Here is a 21904-nt window from a genome sequence, read left to right as displayed (position 1 = left end):
CCCGGGAACGTGGCAGTCAGGAGGGACAGAAAGCAAAGCTCCCTCCAGAGGAAGGAGTGACCCGGGCTGCCCAAATCTGCCGAAGCCTCCGAATGTGGAGTCAAAAACCCACTCAGGTGGCCTCCCTGGGAAATCCTACCAAACACATGCAATTCTAGAAAATGCAAACTAATTTTCCACTGTCAGAGAAGCAGACCTGTGGGGCGGTGGACAGGTTTGTTTTCCTGTTTGTGGAGGTGGTTTTTCTTGGGTGCCTGTGTGTGCATGTGTTAAACATTTGCATTTCATTGCACACCAATTATAATTCACTGAAGCTAAAAACCCTCCCTACCTAGGCGGCATTACTGGTGAATTTACAAAACGTTTCAGGAAGAAGCATCACTTCTACACGAACTCCTTCCGGACGTGTCCACAGCTGGCATTACCCTGGGCTCAGGTACAGACGAGGACATCACAGGAAAAGAACCCACGCAGCTGGGCCCTCCCTAACCGGACTCAGGGGGCACAGCTGGGCCTCCTCAACCCAGACTCGGGGGGCACAGCCGGGCCCTCCTGAACCAGACTTGGGACCCGCACAGCCAGGCTGTCCTCAACCAGACTCGGGAATTTCTGAGAAAACCTCGGCACGTGGACTCCACCATCTCGTACGGAACCCCAGGAACCAAGGGCAGTGGACAAGCTTCGCTGCAGCAGTGTGAACATCAGAAATGATGGCACCTGTGTATAGTGCACTGACTCCAATCAAGCTGCCACAAGGAAAAGACACCTTTTTCAAACAAGGGCGCTGGGACACCTGGACATCCAGGCAACAAAATGAACCTCCACCCCCATCTCACAGAAGCACTTCCTCAAACAGATCGTGGACATGAATGTACACTCTGAAACACAACTTCTAGTAAAATGTCTGTGGCTTTTCATTAGGCAAAGTAAAGGGTAAAAAAAAAAGTGATAAACACTTCATCAAAATTAAGAACATCTCTTTTTTGAAAATGTTAGAGAAGATGAAAAGACTTGCCACAATTTGGAGAAAACATTAACAAATTACGTGTCCGAGAAAGGACTTGTATCCTCAAGATATAAACAACCCTTAAAACAGTAACAGGAAAATAAACCACCCCAAATGAGCCTGAGACGTGGATGGGCACTTCCCACAGGACACAAGGCTGGTCAACAGGCACATGGACGAGTCAAGCCACCGTGAGATGCCACTGCACACTTGTTACAAAAATGACTGAGATCTAGGAAACAAGCCAACCCTGACCACGGAGTGCTGTCGGGAATGTGGAAACCTCACATGGGGCCCGTGAGAACTCCTGGGCACTGCGGGGCGAGCAGCTGGATGATGAGCCACAGACTGCAGGGTGGATTCCTCTGATGTTCAGGAGAAGCAGAACCACAGGGCAGGCAGTGTGAGCAGGCACCGGGGCCTGGGTGGGGGCGCGGCTGCTGTAGACGAGCCCCTGAGCCCTTTACAAACCTTGTGAGGGAGTGTCTAAAACTCCCCCGAGCAGGAAGCACCACTGGTGCCAGCTTGGGGTCCCATGTGGACACCCCCAGAGGTGGCTGGCGAGGGCTGCGTGACTCGACAGCCCTTGAACCCCACCAATCCCCATGTATACGGGCCCCCATGCCATCCGTGTAGATGTGTCCCCGTGCCGAATGCTTTCTGTGGAACCCCGTGCCGTCCATGTAGACGGTCCTCGTGCCATCCGTGTAGATGTGTCCCTGTGCTGAATGCTTTCTGTGGACCCCCGTGCTGTCTGGGTAGAAAGCCCCCCATGCTGTCCATGTTGACGGGCCCCTCACCATCTGCTCTCTGCCGGCGAAGCTGACCTTCCCAGCGCAGACCTCCCCCAAGGACACCTGCTGTCCGTGACTTGGAGGCCCCGTCTTTGCTCTCCAGGGTGATGGCTCATGAGAGCCTGGGGCTGGCCCTGGTCTGAAGGACCCCAGCCCGGGATGGGTGTATGGGGTGGAGGTCACAGGGGACCCTGGTGTCCCCGAGGTTCTGCCTGTCAGAGGCCCTGGCTCAGGAGCCGGCACCCGACTACAGGGGTCTATTCTCATGCCTGAAAACACGGTGACCTCCACCCTGGGCTAGGAAGCAGCTTCTCCCAGGTCCTGGAGGCAGAAGTGTGGGTGTGAGGCCCTGCGAGACGGTGGTGCTTGCCTGCCGTGTTCCTGTTGTAAAAAGGCAGGTGCTGCTGGCAACTATGCCGCATTTGGGCCTCCCTGCTCCCCCGCCTGCCGTGCCAGCTATCCAGCACCATCCACAAGCCTAGGCTGCAGCTAAACCCAACACGGAACTCACCAGGCCCCGGGCCTGTGGTGGGCTCTCCAGCCCTCGTTTCCAGCACCGGGACCCTTGCCCCATGTGGGGCCTGCTCTGCCCTCCCCCAGATCCCACGCCGTCTCCCTCCTGAGGACACAAGCTGCTGCGTCAGAGCCTCAGGACACACCACACAGCCAGCCAGCTGGATGGACATGCTGCAAAGACGCTGTACAGGTGGACGGCCACAGCAGTATGGCCGGATGGACATGCATATAGACGGCCAGAGACGGGGGGCAGGATAGGGTGTTGGGAGGAGGAGGCAGACAGTGGCTTGGCTCCCCAATCACCCTCGAGCCCTGTGGGCGTTCCTGGGGCCCTGGTGAGCAGCTCTCGGGTGGAAAGTCACCCTCGACCATGCTCGGTCTTCTGGTACCCGGCCAGGGGCCACCATGAACCTGATGCTGCAAGTTCAGTCAAAAAGGTTTAAAAAGCCTTGACATTGGCCTAAGGCTGTGACTTGGGCTCAGGAGCACAGCCCTCGTCAGTTCCCTCCAGAAAGCCCAGTCACCCTTGAGGCCAGTGCCCCCCCGGCAGGTAGGGGCATGGCCCCCACAAAACCCCTCTTCTGGCAGGGCCAACCCTGTACCCTGCTCAGGGGACTCGGCGTCCCTGGAAACGAGCCACGCTCCTGACTCACTCTGCAGATTGGAAATACACCCACCCTCAGCTGGGCATCCCTGTCCGCAAGAGAAAAGCCTTGAAGATTGAGAACGAACGGAGCTGAATCAGGGAGCACAACACGTGGAGAGGAGCCAAGGCACCCACAATACCCAGAGGAGTTCCCGGAGCTGGGGTTGGTGAAAGGAAAGCGCACCTGGGAATGCACAGATACACACACATGCACACGCACACCCCACGTGCACACGCACATGTGCACACACGCCCAGACACACGGGGTCAGGTCTGTCCCAGAAGCTTCCAGGTCCGTGTGGGCAGCCCCCGAGGCAGGGACCCCTCGGGAGTGGCCGGGCAGGGCCTGGCTGAGCTGAGTGTCGTCGTGGCCACACCCTGCGGTTCCAGTCGAAGTGACGAGGACGGAAACCTGAACGCATGTGGACCCGACGAAACGCGGGACGCCCAGGGCTCTGCCTGGTGAGTCTCTCTCCCCAGGTCCCAGCCTGCACCAATGGGCCCCCGCCAGCCCCCTGCCCCACGTCCCGAGGAGGCCCCTCCACCTCACCCGTCGTCCCAGGAGTCTCCGGCGGCCTCCTCGGCCACGAGGATGTCGTACTCCTCGGCAGCGTACTTCTCCCAGTCGGAGAGCTCGGGCCCGTCGCTGTCGCCCTCCTGGGTGAGAAACACACACGTCAGCCCCGGGGGATGGGGAGGGTGGAGCAGGAGGGACGCTCAGGCCTGGGGGCAGGGCCGGGAGGGCACGGGGCCAGCTGAGGACAGGCCCACGTGGCCGGGGACACTCACGCGCAGCAGGGACATCTGCTCTTTTTGCTCGTGGTCGAGGTACTTCTCGATGTTGAAAAATGTATCAAAAAACACATTTGCTTGTTTACATTTCTTTAGGTCCTGGAGAGTGATCTTCCCTGCAGGAAAATAAACACTTCAAAGATGAGTCGTGACTGGTTGGCACTTTTAGAGGACCACATCATGAGTGTTTACGATAACGTATTTGAAAACTCCCAATTCTCTGTCTCCTGACAAAACCAGCCCGACGAGGGCAGTGCACACGACATGGGGACGACGGTTCGTGGATGAGCAAGGCCTGTGAGGAAGCTGTGCGCCCTCACGCGTCGTGTGCGCCCTCACTGTCGCGCCCACCCCGTGTCTCCGTCCCCACCCTGCCGCAGCCACACCTTCGCTCTGGGGCCTGACCAGGTCCAGCATCTGGCAGAGGCAGTCCTCAAAGGGCAGCGCCTCGATGGCCATACTGTCCAGCCGGCGGCTCTGCTCCTCGTAGAAGAACTCGAGCTCGTACATGGACAGCGTCCCGTCACCGTCCAGGTCCATGCAACGGAACCAGTACTCGATGCTGTGGTGGGACCGGGCCGTGAGGCGCAGGGGGACACAGATGTGCACAGAAGCACACGGGAGCACATGCACGGCTTCATACACACCACACGGGAGCACATGCACCACACAGAAGCACACACACTACATGGGAACACGTACCACACAGGAGCACACGCACATGGGAGCACACATACCACACAGGAGCACATGCACGGCTTCATACACACCACACAGGTGCACACACACCACATGGGAGCACATGTACCACACGGGAGCACACACCACACAGAAGCACACGCACCACACGGGAGCACACACACCACACAGAAGCACACGCACCACACGGGAGCACACCCACCACACGGGAGTACACACATGGCCACATGCACACATCTGTACAGAACCCACACGTGCTGCTGCAGTGCTAACCCAGGAAGTACTGACCATCCCTGAGCATGCAGGAGCACGTGCACACACGTGAGTATACAACAGGCCCTGCCAACCCATCCATGCAGCAAAATGAGGACTCGGCTCAGTGGGAACATCGGGCAAAGGGCTGCATCAGGTCATGGGTCAGCACAGAGCACACGGGAACATGTGTGGCAGACGAACATGCAACCACAAGTGTCACCAACACAACTAGCATGGCTGTCCCCACAGCTGTCACGGTGGGTACCCCACCCCGGGATCTGCTGGCACTGGGGGAAGCCACTGCTGTTGCACGTGCTGCTAAAGTTTTGTGCCGTGTGATCCTCTGTGAAACAATCAACACCTACCTGGTTGGCGTTTTCTTGTCTTCTTCGGAGATCAAAAACCAGACAAAATCTGCATAGCTCAGTTTTCCCTCTTTCTGTACACGTTTACCTCTGAGATTCGGGGCCAGAACGAAGGAAAACAGGAAACGTCAGCCAGTGCTGCAGTTGACACCAAACATGAAGCATTTAGTCACTTTCACATCCTCGTCTCTCGCACACTGGGTCCCACTGGACGTGGCCAGGCCCGCACGTTGCTTCTGAACTGGGGGAGGCTAGACGGTGGGCACTGAGGACCCTCCCCTGCTGCGAGGAGGTTTGGAGACAGCAGCCCGGGCCAGCCCGTGTCCCACCAGGCCCCACGTGAGCTGCCACAGGCTGCTGCCTGCACACGGCAGAGGCTCCACCAGCAGGACCTGCACTGGACACTTCAGGCGTGTGTTAGCCTGGGACCCACGAGGGCTGATGGGAGAGTGTGAAAGGGGACAGTGCTGGCACCAGAGACTCACCGCGTCACCGCCCCCGAGAATATTCTGTCGATCATCTTTGTGGAGATGGCTGCAAACAAATGATCCAGTCAGTGGTGGTGTCCACACTCAGCGCCATGCCCCTCACTTGGCACTGTGCTCCCCCACTTGGCCCTGCACCCCCCATTCGGCCCCACACAGCCTCTTCTCAGCCACGCATCCTCAGCTGGGTGGATGCACACAACTGTGTCTGTAGCCGAGACCCTGGGGCCCACCCACCCCCTCCCTGCACGCGGCCTGCCCCACCCGGTGCTGCAGCTCCTTTCCGTCCTGAGACCTAGGCCAGGGCTCCTTCTGACCCTGAAAACTGTGAACATGGAGAGAAGTGCTGACTGTGGGCTCAGCAATAAGTGAAAAGCAGAACTAATTCATGCCTCCGCCAGGAGGAGCTCCACCACCAAACCCTCCGAGGCTGCTCAAGGCGACAGGAACAAACACACTTCACAGTTTCACCATCAGAAGGTGGGAGTGGAAAGCATGATTCCCACAAGGCTGGACCAGACCCCATGAAAACCGCGGGGTCATCATATCGCAGACACAGCCACAGAAACGCAGAAGCTGGTGGAGGAGGAAGGCTGCAACTCCAAGGCGGTTTCTGTCCCGTGGAACACACAGGGCTCAGCTCATCCTCACTGAGCTTTTGTTCCTGGGGCGAGAGCTCCGGCAGAGCGTCGAGTCCAGGGCCAGAAGCACCACGCACCCCATGTGTTCCCAGGAGCCCATCCTCAGGGAGCTCAGGCCGTCTGTCTGCGGCCGCCTGGGGCTGAGGCCTGAGGACACAGAGGTTCAGGTCGCAGCTGTCCACAGCCATCCAGCATCTGAGGCCGTCCACAGTCTGTAGTCTGAGACCTTCCATGTGTCCGTGGTCTGTAGGGGCCACGAGCCCGTCCATGCTTCTGTGACCATCTGTGCGTCCGTGGTCTGTGGCCCGAGGCCGTCTATCATCGGGCCATCTGAGACCATCCGTGCATCTGTGGTCTGTGGCCATGAGTCCGTCTGTGTGTCTGTCATCTGTGGCCATCTAAGTCCGTCCGTGTGTCTGTGGTCTGTGACCATCTGTGTATCTGTGGTCTGTGTATCCATGGTGTGTGGCTGTGAGTCCATCTGTGTGTCGGTGGTCTGGCTGTGAGTCCATTCATGCAGCCGTTGTCTGTGGCTGTCTGAGACCATCCGTGTGTCTGTGGTCATGAGTCCGTCCATGAGTCCGTGGTCTGTGACCATCTGTGCATCTGTGGTCTGAGTCCGTGTGTGACTGTCAGAGCTGCAGGGTCTGCGCCCGGGACGGCGGTGCAGAGCAGAGCAGAGCAGTGGGCTGGGCCCCAGAGCAGACGTGAGCTCCCTGCAGCTGCCTGGCACCCTCCCCAGCGTGAAGGCTACAAATATAATCTCCTTGTGAGGACTGTTTGAGATGGAGGAAGCTGTAGAGAACTACAACCCCGCAGCAGTGCTCACAGAGAGCCTGCACCCCAGGAAGCTGACTTCTCACGGGTGACGTGAGCACTGGCCGTCTGCTTTTGCAGTGTCCACCACGGGTTCCTTCTCACCGCCCTGAAACTGGGGCCCACCCTCCAGTGGGGGTCGGGGGCTCCTGAAGACTCGCAGGGCTCAGTCTCAAGGGTGGTAGTGAAAACTGCCTGAGGAAGACGCGCTCTGCTGCGTGTTTCAAGAGCAAGGTTGCTGGGACGGCCTTCTGCCATCAAGGCCTGCCCTAAACGCATGCCTGCCTCTGGGGCCTCTTCACGACCCTCCTTCATTGGCCCCAGATTCCACGTGCAGAGGCTCAGAATAGAGGAGCAGCCCTGAGCCTCCGGGGCCGGAGGCAGACCCTGGTGACTAGCTCAGTCCCCATGGGGCTGGGATGGGGGAGGAGCAGACGGGGCGCGGAGACCCCAGAGAGTGGCGACGGGCACCCCAGAGGGAGAGGGAGACCTCAGAGCAGCGGAATAGAACCCCGAGGGGCGATGGAGACCCCAGAGAGGGGCGACGGGCACCCCAGAGGAAGAGGGAGACCCCAGAGCAGCGGAAGAGAACCCAGAGGGGCGATGGAGACCCCAGAGAGTGGCGACGGGTACCCCAGAGGAAGAGGGAGACCCCAGAGCAGCGGAAGAGAACCCCGAGGGGCGATGGAGACCCCAGAGAGTGGCGACGGGCACCCCAGAGGCAGAGGGAGACCCCAGAGCAGCGGAAGAGAACCCAGAGGGGCGATGGAGACCCCAGAGAGGGGCGACGGGCACCCCAGAGGGAGAGAGAGACCTCAGAGCAGCGGAAGAGAACCCCGAGGGGCGATGGAGACACCAGAAAGGGGCGATGGGTACTCCAGAGCAGCAAAAGAGACCCCCTAGGGGTAATGGAGACCCAAGAAAGGGCATTGGGACCCCCAAGTGGGGAAGGAACCCCAGACAGGGGCAATGGGCACCCCAGAGGAGAGTGATAGAGACCTCAGAGTAGCAAGAGACCCGTGAGTGGTGATGGAGACCCCAAAGGGGGTGATGGGACCCCAGACGGGAGTGATGGAGATGTCTGTTGAGGGGTCCTGGGGTGGGTGAGGCAGGGCTCACCCCAGCGGACTTGCTGTGTCCCTGATGGCGATGGGAGCCCACAGCTCTGTGGGGAGCCCCGAGCCAATGGGCGAGGAAACATGGGGCAGGTGAAGATGGGCCGGCTGCCCTGAGAGCCGCTGCCCCACGCCCGGGATGCCGTGGAGGCCGTGGACACCCACTCCCTCCTGACAGCCAGTGCCAGGACCAGCACAGGTCAGGCCTGGTGGATGGGCCAGAGCACCGGGGGCTGCACGTCTCTGCTCCGTGGTCTGTCCTGTGGGGTCTGTGGGGCCTGTGCATCCAGCCTCTCGTCTGGCTCAGGTCTCGGCTCTGTGGGCCTGTGGGGCCTGTAGGGTCTCTGGGGCCCCTGATACTGGGATTCATAGGGTTTGTGGGCTGTCTGGGCCTGAAGTGTGGGCTCTGTGAGGTCAGCAGGGCCCCTGGCTCTCAGGGCCCGGCTGTGGCCCCACTGTGGTGCTCACCGTGGTCGTTGTGCCGCGCCAGGTCCTTGGAGTCTATGAACAGGTCGTGGTCTGTGTCCAGCTCCCAGAACTTGCAGTAGATGACATAGAAGTGCTCGTAGGAGAAGAACTCTGTCAGCTGGTTGATGTCGGCTTCCTCCTCCAGCAGCGCCACGTTCTGCCGGAGGATACCGTGACCACGGCGGCTTGAGCGGGGAGTGGCAGCTGGGGCTCTGAACACAGGCTTTGGGGGACAGCCTGGTCTCCCTGAGGTACCATCGGTACCATGCAAGCACCAACGGCCCAGAGCATGTGGGGCCATGGTGGGTGCCCACAGGGGGTCAGGTCTGTGCCCCAGGAACCCTCGGGGGTCAGGGTGGGGGCTGCATCTGCTCCCCAGGAACCCTCGGGGGTCAGGGCTGCGTTTGCACCCCAGGAATCCTCGGGCGTCAGGGTGGGAGCTGTGTCTGCGCCCCAGGAACCCTCGGGCGTCAGGGTCAGGGTTGGGGGCTGAGTCTTCGCCCCAGGAACCCTCAGGGGTCAGGGTGAGGGCTGCGTCTGCACCCCAGAAACCCTCAGGGGTAAAGGTCAAGGTGGGGGCTGCATCTACTCCTTATACTTCCTACCTCTCCTGACACCGCGTAACTCTCAGGGATGCGTGGAGCACCCTGGAAGAGCGCAGACAGCCTTGGGCTGGGGTCCCCAGGCTAGCATCACCCTCCTCGACCTGCTTAGTTTCAGAACCTGCACGGGCCGGGAATGGGGGGTCAGGAGTGGAAGGAGAGGTGTGGGGTCCAGAAGGGGTGGGGCCCGGAGCGTGGTGTGCGGGGTCCAGGAAAGGTGGGGCCCAGAGCGCAGTGTGCGCTCAGCCAATGTTCTGGCTGCTGGGTGGCTGCACACCTGCAGGAAGGAGCTTTTCCTCAGCTCTGTGCATGTGATCCTCCCCGACCAGGACCGGTTCACGGTGTAGAAGATCCGCTGAATGACCTGCAGGACGGAGAGCTGGGCTGCTCAGAGGGGTTACACAGGAGGGGGGCTGCAGAGTTTACAGCCCAGGGGCCTGGGGCTCCCCACAAGTGAAAACAACCTGGGCCCCGCCATGAGCCTGACCCGGGAGTCCCTGTGAGCCCGGAGCACCCGACCTGCCAGCAGAGGGTGCTTGTGCTGCAGGAACCAACAGGGAGGGTCCCAGCACGAGGGACAATCGGTAGGGACAGAGGATCGGCAGGGACAGACCGAAGGTCCCGCTTCTGGAGACGCGGGACTGGGGTGTCATGGAAAGGATGGGCCCCCAACCCCCGTCCGCGGGAGTTCAACGTGCACTGTGGGTGAGCCTGGGAGGGGGCGTCACACTCCCAGGTGGGGGGAACCTTCCGGGCCGCACAGTGGCTTGTTCCCAATACCCACAGAGACTGCCCAACAGTGAACAGCAAGTCCCAGGGCAGGGCGGCTGTGGGACAGCAGCAACGTGACAGTATCTGGAAACGGCCTCTGGGCATCCCCCACCCCCCACGCTGGGACGGGCTGTCCTCCCTGCACAGAGCACGGATGTGTACTCAGACCCCCAGTGCAGAGACTGCTCTACCTGACCACTCAGCTCATCCTTTCGATGGGAAATCTACCACCGTGACAGCCTGCAGGGCTCACGCTGCCCGACAACTGAGCTAACCCACGGCCACGACCAGCTCTGGGGACTCTCCTGGACTTGGAGTCCTTGCCAAGCAAAGAGCTCCACGGATTCTCATCCCGTGTTTCTGAGAACATCAGCATCAACTAGTACAATAGCCGTCCACACTCAAAAAATGTGTGCGCGTGTGAACCCAAGTTTCCCCCAGTCTCCAGGAACCTCGGGATAGAGACTCCGGACCCAGCGCGGAGGAGGTGCTCGGGGGACTGAAGAAACCCCACGCCACACAGGAACCTCTCTCCCCAAGCCCCTCCGCCCCGGCCAGTGGGTCCTGGAGGAGGCAGCTCCGGGCTGCTCCCAGGCCCTGCCTGAGTCCGGATGCCAGAGCCATGTGGGTGCAGCACCGAGGATGAGGCCACCCAGAAGAGCTGAGACCTGCGGCGCTCGGTCAGGGCCCACGTGGAGGTCATCTATCCCCACGATGGCTTTTGGAGGGAGGGGACACAACGCTGACGGTGAAACAACCAGCACCGTGATCTACCACAGGCCGTTGCGTGTGTGTCCTTTACAAATGTTCATGCATCTGGCAAAAATCTCTGGGCCACGTATCCTGTTGTCGGGTTGTCTGAGAGCTGGTGTGATGGAGTTTTTATCTGACTCTCAGGATTTCCTAATCTCTCTGCAATCAGCTGCTACTTGTTATTAAAGCGGGAACAGGGTTCCAGGGCTGTGCCAAATGGGCATGAAAGCTGTCAGCCACGGGGACACCACCTCGGGGATGCCCACGAGCTCTAGATGGACGTCTCCCCAGGACGGGCCTCTGCTCTGGTCCAGAAACCAGACTGGCCATCTCAAAGCCACGGAATCCCTCGAAGTCACCACAGCAGCAGCTTGAGAGAGACCCTGAGGACACCGCAGCTGCCTCCAGAGGCCCACCATGTACATTCCCTAAACTGGAAAATCCTGGGCTGCCAAGAAAATCCTGGACTAAGAAGAACTCGCCTGAAGTGAGGATTCACGTTCTCAGCAACGCGGCACAGTCGTCTTGCTCCTATCTGCTTCCTGTGACCGCAGAGGGCCCTGAACTGCGTCTGGATCCCCCGGAACTCTTCCCACTCGTGGTTCTGCGTCAGGTATTCACTGCCTGTCCTTTCGCTTAGAACACCCCGCCTCCCAGGGGCAGGGCTGCACCTCCAGTGACCACACTGTGTCCTGGGGCAGCACCCCTGGGGCCTGCCCTCACCTAGGACGTGATGCTCAAAATGGCCTGCTTTCACCTAAAGCGAAGGAAACGTCCTCACTCTGAGCAACCCGAAGCTTGTCCTTCCCTGCTGAGGGGGCTCAGGACACACTCAACACACTTGCCTTTCGGAAAACAGCCTTAGCAGCACCTGCCTGTAGCTGAGCTCTGAACTGGGACAGCCGGCCTTTCTGGGGGGCCTGCTGAGTTTCATCTTGCTCGATCCCACAGGAACCGATGAAGCTGGACTGACTGCTCTCTCGCGGATGAGAAACACAGGCTGTGTAAGGCTGGGAGCATGTGGACCGTGGATTTTTGTTTACACTGACAGGCTCTGAACCTGGCCTGACTGAAAGGAAACCTCTTGCGAGGGTGACGACAATTGTGCCACGCACCCCTGGGAGGTGACTCACGGTGGTGATGTACCGAGAGTGGAACTCCGGAGCGTCCTTCAGGAAGGCCAGGCCCGGGTGTGTGTTCACGACGTCCTGGGTGCAGAGGGAGAGGAGAAGGCTGGGGGCTCGCGCACGTGGGCAGGCATCGCCCACAAGCTCCTGAGGACGCTGTGCTGGTCGGGACGCAGCACACATTCAGCTGCACAGGTGCGTCACAAACATGCAGCCAGCTGAAGGCGAGCTGAAAGAGCACACAGCAGGTTTAAGGAAAGGGCAGCACAGTGTCATTGGACAAGCTTCCATCTGTAAGGATCCACTGAGTCGGAAAGAAGAAAATCATTCTGCCGAGAATTCCAATCGCACAAGCCTCCCGAGGACTTGTGTGACTGGATGTTCTGGAAACGCGGGTGCTCGCAGCGTCTGAAAGCAGTGCCTGCAGGTTGTGCCTGTGAGCCCTGTGTCTCGTGCAGCAGGTAAAGTCACACCCACATGGTGCTGGAGTCGCTGCAATGACTGTTCTGTGAGTAAAGCGCTTGTGCAGGTGGCCTCTGCCCACCCCCGGCACGGACCTGCACAAACGGGACGAAGTCCTCCTGCACCAGGTGCTCACTCCCAGGGCTCACGAGCAGACGGGTGAACCTGGCGGCATCATCGTGGCAGCTCTGCAGGACCCTGAAAGGACACAGGGCCCGCGGGTGAGGACAGGACGTGGACGGCTCGGGGGTGGGCTCAGCCCCAATGGCCCGGGCAAACAAGGGAGGCGCCCCAGGGCTCTGCACAGACAGTCCGTAGTCGCCTGCTTGTGCTGCTGTGGTGGTAGGACGGCAAAGCCCACAACAAACGAACATTCACATGGAGGGAGCCCTAGGCCCTTGGCATCCCCAGACCCGCCCGCTGCCCAGGAAGGGGACTTACTTCCTCCACATGGCGATGAACCTGTGGACGGAGACGTGGCCGGTGCGCTCGCCCCCAGCGCTGTAGAACAGCGGCCCCTTCCAGTACAGCGGGCAGCCACAGGCCTGCAACACAGATTCGGACAGGAGGGGACCCTCAGCAACGCAGGGGCACCCCGTTCTCCACCGAGCACCCTGAGCTTGGGCAGGACGGGGACACTGAGCAACGCGGGGGCCCCCGGCCTCCACTGAGTACCCCAAGCCTGCACAGAGTTGTCCATGAGAAACGAAAGGCAGGATGTGACCTTCAGCATCTTTGTGCAGCCTAAGAGGAGCCGCACTGCGTAAACCATGTCCTCGCCTGAAGAGAGCTGAGAGGATGGGAGGCCAGGCCCAGGGGCCCCTGAGCCTCGGTCTCCCTAGCTGGAAAGGGGGTGCAGGCATCACCCCACAGCCACCCTGAGGGTGGCGGGTCAGGGCCCACCATGTGGTCTCCTTGTGAATGGCAGCCGTCGCCAGCATCCTGGGGCCACAAACCACATACTGTTCAGTCAGACAAACGTGCTGCTTTGGACAGTCAACAACTCTAGCATATCCTGTAAATAAACACTGAAAGGCCCCTGATGTTTTTAAGACACGGTTGGTCCTACAAGTCGCCCACCTGTGCCCCCCAGTCTGAGATGTCCTGGGGCGAAGGGGCAGGGTACATGGACGACCAGTGCCTGCTCCAGGGGCAGCTCCGCCTGGGCACCCATCTCCACTGAGCAGCCGAGGAAGCCCCAGGTCCCCTGGCCTCCGGGCCCTTCTCGGCCCTTCACGGACCCTCTCAGACTGAGCCACACGCTCAGGGTCTTTGAGGCCTGTGACTACAGAGGGATGAGGACAGAGCAGCACAAGGAGCTGGAGAGCTCCCACCAAAGGCCAGAGCTGGCCCCAGGAAAAGCCTGGCCGAGGGGCCTGAGGGGCGGGCGGTAGCAGGGGTCTGTGAAGGGAGCATCGCATGGCAGCTCCCCCAGGCAAAGTCCCGCCGACTTCCCACTCCTGAGTGGGCAGGAGAATCCCTGCAGAAGGGGCAGACTCGCCACCCAAGAGCAGGGGTAGAGTCAGGCCCATCAAAGCACCAGCCCTGTGGGGCCCCTGCCAGGGAGGAAGCAGCCACGGAGACCAGGGTGGAAAATGGGAGGGCAAGGGCCTCTCAAGTGACCAGAATGTGCTCAAGGCCAGGCCGTGGGAGCCTGCGGAAAAGCAGCCAGACCCTGGCAGAGGGGGGTCCAGGATGGGGTCGGGTCAGGAGTTGTGGGGGACAGAGGGTGGGTTTGGGTCAGCAGCTGCGAGGGGTCAGAAGTCAAGGTAGGGCTGTGGGGTGCAGAGGGTGGGTTTGGGTCAGGAGTTGTGAGGGGCAGAGGGTGGGATTGGGTCAGCAGCTGCGAGGGGTCAGAGGTCAAGGTAGGGCCATGGGGGGCAGGTGAGGAGGCTCAGCAGTGCGAGGGGTCAGAGGTCAAGGTAGGGCCGTGGAGGGCAGAAGGTGAAGAGGCTCAGCAGCGTTGAGGGGCTGGAGGCTGAGCTGGGCTCCTGCTGCCCAGCTCGGGGACCTCAGCCAGGAGGCAGGTGCCCAGCAGAGACCCATGCGGGCTCCGCAGCATCAGACCCCACGGCGAGGAGTCCAGGCTTTGGGGCCACAAGGCTCTGTCACAGTTGCGGTGGGATCCACACAACGAAGAGCTGACCACTGTACGGGGGATGGTTCAAGGCCTTTAGCCACCCAGGCTGCGCCACCATCACCTCTGCGGCCTTGCAGAATTCCACCACCCCGAGAGGAGGCCTGTCCCCTCAGCAGCGCCCCCAGCCCGGGCACCCGCTGCCTTAGATGAAAGGAACATTCCAGTTAAAAGTTAAACATGGTCAAATAGGATGAAACAACAACAAAACACCAAGAGATGTCCTCCTGATATCAGGAATAGTAAGGCTGATTAAAGAAAACAATAGAGCAAACACTAACCCAAGGTAAACTGGTGGACCTATGTTAACATCCAACAAAGAAGGTTTTAAACCAAGAAACAAATTACCAGAAATGAAGAATATACCATAATTCATTTGGAAGATGCATTTGGAAGATACAAAAAATCCTAAATTTATACGTATGTAATTAAAAAATTACATGGTAAAATTGACAACACTAAAAGCAAAAATAAATGTACAGAGTTGCAGATTTTAACCCACCTCTCAAGTAATAAGAGAAGAGCTAAAACTTAGTTAACGTGGAAAATGTGAATACAACTGATCAACTGGACCTAACTGATACACACAGAATGCTGCTCTAAACAAATGCAAAATCACATATTCTAGAATATAAAGCAAGTCTTCAAAGATTTCAAAGAACTGAACTCACACAGACTATCTCCTCTAACCACACTGAAGGTGAATTAGAAATCTATAACAAAGGGTAACCAGCAAATCTCCAAATGTTTGGAAATTAGGCAACATATGCCTAAATTGCGCCCAATAATGAAAGAATAAATGCCAATGGGAATTAGAAAATAAGCTGAATGCAACAATAATGAAAATATCACACATTAAAATTCACAGCATGCAGCTAAAGCTGTAACTACAGACAAACTTACAGCTTGAAATACATATACCACAAAAGAGGTTGAAATCAATTATCTACGCTTCCATCTCAAAAATGTAAAAAAATAAAAAGAAATGATAAAGCAAATATTCAATAATCAACAAACGCAAATGTCAATTATTTGAAAAGATTTGTAAAAATTGATAAAGCTATATAAAGACTTTTCAAGAATAAAACAAAGAAAACACAAATTACCAAGGTGAGAAATGAGGGAATATCACTACAGATGCAGAACATCAGCAAAACTAAGCGGATATTACAAATAATTTTATACCAAAAATTTGACAACTTAGATGAAATGGACTGATTAGGTGAAATGGACTGATCAACATATCTCACCAAAACTGACACAAGAATACAAAATCTGAACAATTCCGTATTTCTTCGAAAACTGAATCCATGCCTTAAAAACTTTTGCACCAAGAAAATTCCAGCCCCGGAAGGCTTCACGAGTGAATTCTTCCACACATGTAAGGAAGACATGGTATCAATCCTCTACAGGCTCTTCTGAAGAATAAAGAAGACATTTCCCACCTCTTGTTATGAGGACACGTGACCTGGATGTTGAAGCCTGTGATGGTCACAAGGAAGTTGACAGGCCAGTATCTCTCAGCAACACACACACATATTAAAGGGCACGACTAGAAAAAACAAACACACCCTGAAACTAATCCTAGAAAGCAGCACCCTTCCCATCGGGGCTATCTACAGAAACCTTACGTCCAGCATCACACTTGGTGGTGGAATACTGAACGCTCCCTCCGTGAGGCCGCGGACAAGGAAAGGAATCGACTCCAACCAGAGTCCCAACCAGTACAGTAAGGCAAGAAAAAGAGGTGACGTTTACAAGATTGGAAAGGAAGAGGCAAAATGGTCATAATGTGCAAATCACATGATGTGATTTATAGAAAACCCAAAGATTTATAAAAGAATTAGTAAATGAATACGGCAAGGTTGCTAGGTCAAAATACAATATTCAAAAATGAATTACGTTTTAATATAACAGTAACAAACAAGGAGAAAATGAACATTTTAAAAGCACCATCTACTAAGAGCATAAAAATTAACTTAAATCTAACAAAATTTATGTAAGGACTCACAAAGAAAACAAGATACTGCTGGGAGAAATGAAAGAAAACCCAAATAAATGGATTTGAAACCATCCCACTTGATTTGAAGACACAATATGGTTAAAATATCAATTGTTCCCAAAATGCTCTATAAATCCAATGCTATCCCAGCAAACATCAGTGGGGATTTTTTGGTGAGAAATTGACAAGCTGCTTCTAAAACCTACACAAAAAGATGAAGGCTTGTGAGGTGGGGGAGCAAATGTGAAGGACACAACATCAGATTTCAAGGCCATCTGTACCAGGATAGGACAGAGCCTGACGGAGGAGAGTGTGGGAGGAGGAGCACGGATGGGACAGGACAGCGGGTGACCAGGACAGGGCCCGATGGAGAGTGTGGGAGGAGGAGCACGGACGGGACAGGACAGCGGGTGACCAGGACAGGGCCCGACGGGGAGGAGAGTGTGGGAGGAGGAGCACGGACGGGACAGGACAGCGGGTGACCAGGACAGGGCCCGACGGAGAGGAGAGTGTGGGAGGAGGAGCACGGACGGGACAGGACAGCGGGTGATCAGGACAGGGCCCGACGGAGAGGAGAGTGTGGGAGGAGGAGCACAGACGGGACAAGACAGCGGGTGACCAGGACAGGGCCCGATGGAGAGGACTGTCTGGAAGGAGCATAGACACTCACTGGTGTCCCAGGAGACGGGCACGGCTGCCCTGCAGGAGGAAAATGGAGCGTGCCCACTGCTGGGCCCACGGAGTTCCCACCCGAGGAAACCAGCAGCCCCGAGTTCCTCATACACAGAAACTGAAACATGGCTCACAGTCCTGACATGAAAGACCAAATAGCGAACTCCAAGAAGGAAACATAGAACCTGTTCATGCTTTGGAGTGAACTAAAGGTTTAGCAAGCAGGGCAGAAAACCTGATAACCATAAGGGAAAAAGAACATGTGTGACCCACAGGCAGAAGAACATGAGAATGACCAAAAGGCAGTGGAAACGCACTCCACGTCAACCCAGGAGGGAGACGTAAATGAAAAGCCTAACAAGACGCCAACAATAACACTCTCAGAAACGGCTAAACGCACAACACGTAAGAATACCAAGTGTTGACAGAACATCAAGCTACAGGGCCTCTTGCCCAGTGCTGGGGGGACAGTGAAGTGGGCACCACATGAGACAGCGGTTCCCATGTCCTGTCGCCCACCTGTCAACCCTGGGACTCGTGCCTGCTCCTCCCTGGAGAAAACGTACAGAAGGGCGTGCAGGGCCCACAAGACACGAGCAGAAATGATCGCAGCAGGGGCAGCTGTAATGGCCCCCAGGCTGAAAAAGCCCAGTGTCCTGGGCAGTCGAGTGAGAAACTCACAGAGGAGTAAAATTCAGCAAAGAGCAGAACCCAACACAACATGCAAGCATGGATGCCCAAAGGGAATCCTGAGCTGCAGAAGCCCACAGAAGGGAGCATAAGCGCCTTAGAACCAACCCCCAGGTGCAGGACAGGGCAGACTGGAGGGCACGGCGGGGAGAGGGCAGAGGGCAATTGAGTGGATGCTGGAGACACTGGCGTCCTGCTCTGAGTGTGGGCACGTGGGTCACAGGACTTGAGAGCTGGGGTGACAGCTCTGCTCTAATTGCCACCTGCTGCGAGACATGAGGCACATCTGGGAACACCCAGATCTGTGCACCTGACCGGGGCAGAGCAGGAGAATGTAAGGGCCGGAGCTCCAGCACTGCTCAGGCCACAGACCAGGGACCAGCAGCCATTCCAGTCCATTCCAGAGCTCACCGGGAGAGCTGCCTTCAACGGAAAGTCTGACTCAGGGTGACTGCTGGTATTCCAAACTGACTGGGAGCAATTGGCTCTAAACACTAAAGATGCAGCTTTAAAAGACACTTTAAAATGGTCACTCAAAAGGAAAGGATACATCACATTACATCACATGATTTCACTTCTTAGAAACATTTATACTTATTTTACTTGCAGTAAGAGTCATGCTTTGTGTTGTACAGACAAATGCAGTCGTGACCCAGAAGGGGGCCTTCACCCATAGTTCCCTGTGTACCCCATTACACGGTGACAGGCACAGGCCCCGCCCACAGTTCCCCGTGCACCCCATTGCACGGTGACAGGCACAGGCCCCGCCCACAGTTCCCCGTGCACCCCATTACACGGTGACAGGCACAGGCCCCGCCCACAGTTCCCCGTGCACCCCATTACACGGTGACAGGCACAGGCCCCACCCACACTTCCCCGTGCACCCCATTACACGGTGACAGGACAGGCCCCGCCCACACTTCCCCGTGCACCCCATTACACGGTGACAGGACAGGCCCCGCCCACACTTCCCCGTGCACCCCATTACACGGTGACAGGACAGGCCCCGCCCACAGTTCCCCATGCACCCCATTACACGGTGACAAGGACAGGCCTCACCCACAGTTCCCCGTGTACCCCATTACACGGTGACAAGTACAGGCCTCACCTACAGTTCCCGGTGCACCCCTTTAGTCGCCACACCCCACACTAATCTGTTCACCACCCTAAGTTTTTATAGTTTTCTGCCCATCCAGAATGGCTCATCAATGGACTGTGCCCGTGTGTGACCTCACAGACCCTACTTTTCCCCAGCACAGTCCGTGTGACTGTCCCACGTCCGTCTGAGTTGCCACTTGGCTCTGTCTGAGCACTTTCTTCTCTGCTGAGACTATTTCATTGTGGACATGCTGATCGCAGATGAAGCAGCTTTCAGAGCAGGGACTACTGCCAGGGTTACAATGGTGCGAAGGACACGCAAGTCCTAATTGTGCTGCACAACCTCGGGCTTCAACTACACGAAGCAGAAACTGATACATGAAAGGACAAGTACAGAATTCCTAAATATACTGGTGGATTTGATAGCACTTTCTCAATAACTGAGAGAATAAGTATACTGAAAGTGTCTAAAAATGAAAAAGATGTGAAAACGCTATCGACAAATTGTGCAAATTGACATTTGAGAGCAGAATGTTCACTTCTTTACAAAGCAATGTGAAATGTTTACCAAGATACACTTTCTTCTGGCTCATTAAATAATCTAAATAAAATTTAAAGGACTGGAATCATACAGACAATGTCCCCTGAGCACAAAAGGAGTAAATTATAAATCATGAACAAAATTGTCTCAAAAACCTGTAATTTCAAAAATTAAGCAAAATTCTAGAGCTCACTGCCAAGGAGAAAGTACAAGACAAATCAGAAGCTTTTTGGACCTGAATGAAACTGAAAACAACAATGTATCAATTTGTGGGATGTAGGTAAAGCAGTGCTCAGAAGGAAATGTATAGCTTCAAATGCTTGCACCAGAAAACAAGAACAGTTTAACGATCAAAGCTTCCAGATTAAGAAACTGGAAAAAGAACAAATTAAACCTACAGCAACCAGAAGGAAACAGTAAATATCAGGAAGTAATGTAATAGTAGAAAAATCAGTAGATAAAAATCATCAAAAATATAAGCAGATTCTTGGAAAAGATCCAGAAAATTGACAAATTCTGGCCAAACTGATTAAGAACAGAAGAGAGAAGACACGAATGCCAATTCAGAAATGAGAGAAGGAACCTCACTACACAGCCCACCAGCAGCACAGGGGAAAACGAGGGAACCTTAGAGCAACTTGACACCGACAGCTTCACAGCCTAAATGAACTGGGCAAATACTCTGACAGATACAAACCCAAAGCTCACTCAAGAAACTGTAAATAACCGGCGTTTACTAAGGAAATGGAAACTGTGGTTAAAAGTCTTCCCATAAAGGAAAACCTCCGGTTCCAACTGGTTTAACTGGTGAATTCTACTGAAATTTAAATAAAAAGTAACACTGACTCTAAACAAATGGCTTCAGAAAAGAAACACTTTCCAATCAACTCCATGAGGACAGAATTACCCTGATACCAAACCAGACGAAAGTTACAAGATTTGTAAGAAAGGAAAATTACAGGCCAATTATCCTTCATGAACGTGTATAAGCCCTAACAAGGTGTTAGCAATGAGGATCCAAAATCAGAGAGAGGACCATACTTCACCATCAAATGGGGTGTATCCAGAGACAAGGGATTCAAGGCTGCTTTAATATTGGAATGTCAATTTAATTCACTTCATTACCAAACTAAAAAAGAAAAACACATGATCATCTCAATACATGCAGAAATAGCATTTGAGATTCCAACATACATTCAAAATTTAAAAATAATACTAAAAGAGTCCTCAGGAAACCGGAAACAGAAGGGAACCCCTGACCTGATAGGGGCATCTACGGACAACTAATTACATCCCTCCTTGTGGTGGGCAGCTGGAGACTTTCAGCCCAAGCTGGAGAAATGGTTGGGATGTCTGCTCTCAGCTCTTCTCCTGAACCCTGCACTGGAGACGCTAGCCAGAGCAGTAAGTTAAGAAAAGGCAAGACGCACAGGTCAGAAAGGAGAATGTTAAATTGCCTTTCATTATTTGAAGATCATGTCATCTAACAGAACATTAGAAACTGTTAGTGAACCTAAAGCTAGGATACAAGATACACAGTCAATATATAAAAATCAATAGTATTTCCATATATTTACACAGAACAATCACAAGTTGAAGGAAAAAAATGCCGTTTACAATATCGTAAAAAACACAAAACACTTGGATACAAAGCTGATAAAATATGAGCAAGACTATACACTAAAAACTACAAAATAGTTGTGAGAGAAATTAAAGGAAGTTAAATAAAGGGAGAAGTATTCTGTGCTCATGAGTCAGAATACTCACAATTGTAAAGATGTTGATTCCCCCCAAATTGATCTATGGAGTCCAGAAGTAGACTCACACATACACGATCAATATATTTTTGAAAAAGATGCCAAGTTAATTCCATGGGAAAAGGATAAACTTGTTAACAAATGGGGCTGGAAGAACTGGAAGAACTGAACAGCCACCTGCAAAAAGAAAAAAAAAAGTACCTTGACTCATACCAAGAGCCACATAAAAAACTAACTCCAATTGAGCACACTGTGTCTGTAAGAGAACTTTCAACCTTCCAGAAGAATATAAAAGAAAATCTCAGTGACCTTAGGTTTGGTAAGATTTCTTAAACAGGATACAGATTCATAAACTATATAAAAAACTTTGTTTACCACTTCATTAAAACAAACAAACAAAACTTTTGAATTCCAAAGACACTGTTAATAGACTGAAAGACAAGCTACAGATTGGGAAAAAAAGATTTGCAAAACATGTATCTGACAAAGAACTTGTATCTAGAACATACAAAAAAACCCACATAACTCAAGGGTGAGAATAGCAGTAACCTGATTTTCAACATGGCAATGAGCGAACAGCACATGATCAAAGCAGATCTACGGACAGCAAATGCACACGGAAGCTGTTCGTCATCAGTTCATGAGGGAACTGCAGTTACAAGGCACCCCGACACCCCACTAGAGGGGTCACCAT

At 54.7% G+C, this 21904-nt stretch overlaps 1 protein-coding gene across 12 annotated transcripts in view; it reads right to left on the bottom strand.

The window, feature by feature from the left end:
- LOC119511160 (serine/threonine-protein phosphatase 2A regulatory subunit B'' subunit beta-like) overlaps positions 1-21904 on the bottom strand; it is a 50636-nt gene that overhangs the window by 1673 nt on the left and 27059 nt on the right. For 6 of the 12 annotated variants that reach the window (XM_037805620.1, XM_037805623.1, XM_037805629.1 and 3 more), the window contains exons 3-12: positions 12755-12858; positions 12409-12511; positions 11871-12080; positions 9478-9564; positions 8599-8755; positions 5559-5607; positions 5074-5163; positions 4141-4316; positions 3752-3870; positions 3513-3619 (exon numbers count right to left, since the gene is read on the bottom strand). In XM_037805620.1, coding sequence (XP_037661548.1) covers positions 3513-3619; positions 3752-3870; positions 4141-4316; positions 5074-5163; positions 5559-5607; positions 8599-8755; positions 9478-9564; positions 11871-12080; positions 12409-12511; positions 12755-12858 — 1202 coding nt within the window. Of the gene's footprint in view, positions 1-3512; positions 3620-3751; positions 3871-4140; positions 4317-5073; positions 5212-5558; positions 5608-8598; positions 8756-9477; positions 9565-11839; positions 12081-12408; positions 12512-12754; positions 12859-21904 lie in introns of all 12 variants that reach the window. The other 6 variants (XM_037805626.1, XM_037805627.1, XM_037805632.1 and 3 more) reach the window with 4 other exon arrangements.

This window comes from Choloepus didactylus, chromosome 16 (genome assembly GCF_015220235.1).
Source record: "Choloepus didactylus isolate mChoDid1 chromosome 16, mChoDid1.pri, whole genome shotgun sequence".
NCBI classification, from domain to species: Eukaryota; Metazoa; Chordata; class Mammalia; order Pilosa; family Megalonychidae; genus Choloepus; species Choloepus didactylus.
This window is presented reverse-complemented; position numbering and strand designations above follow the sequence as displayed.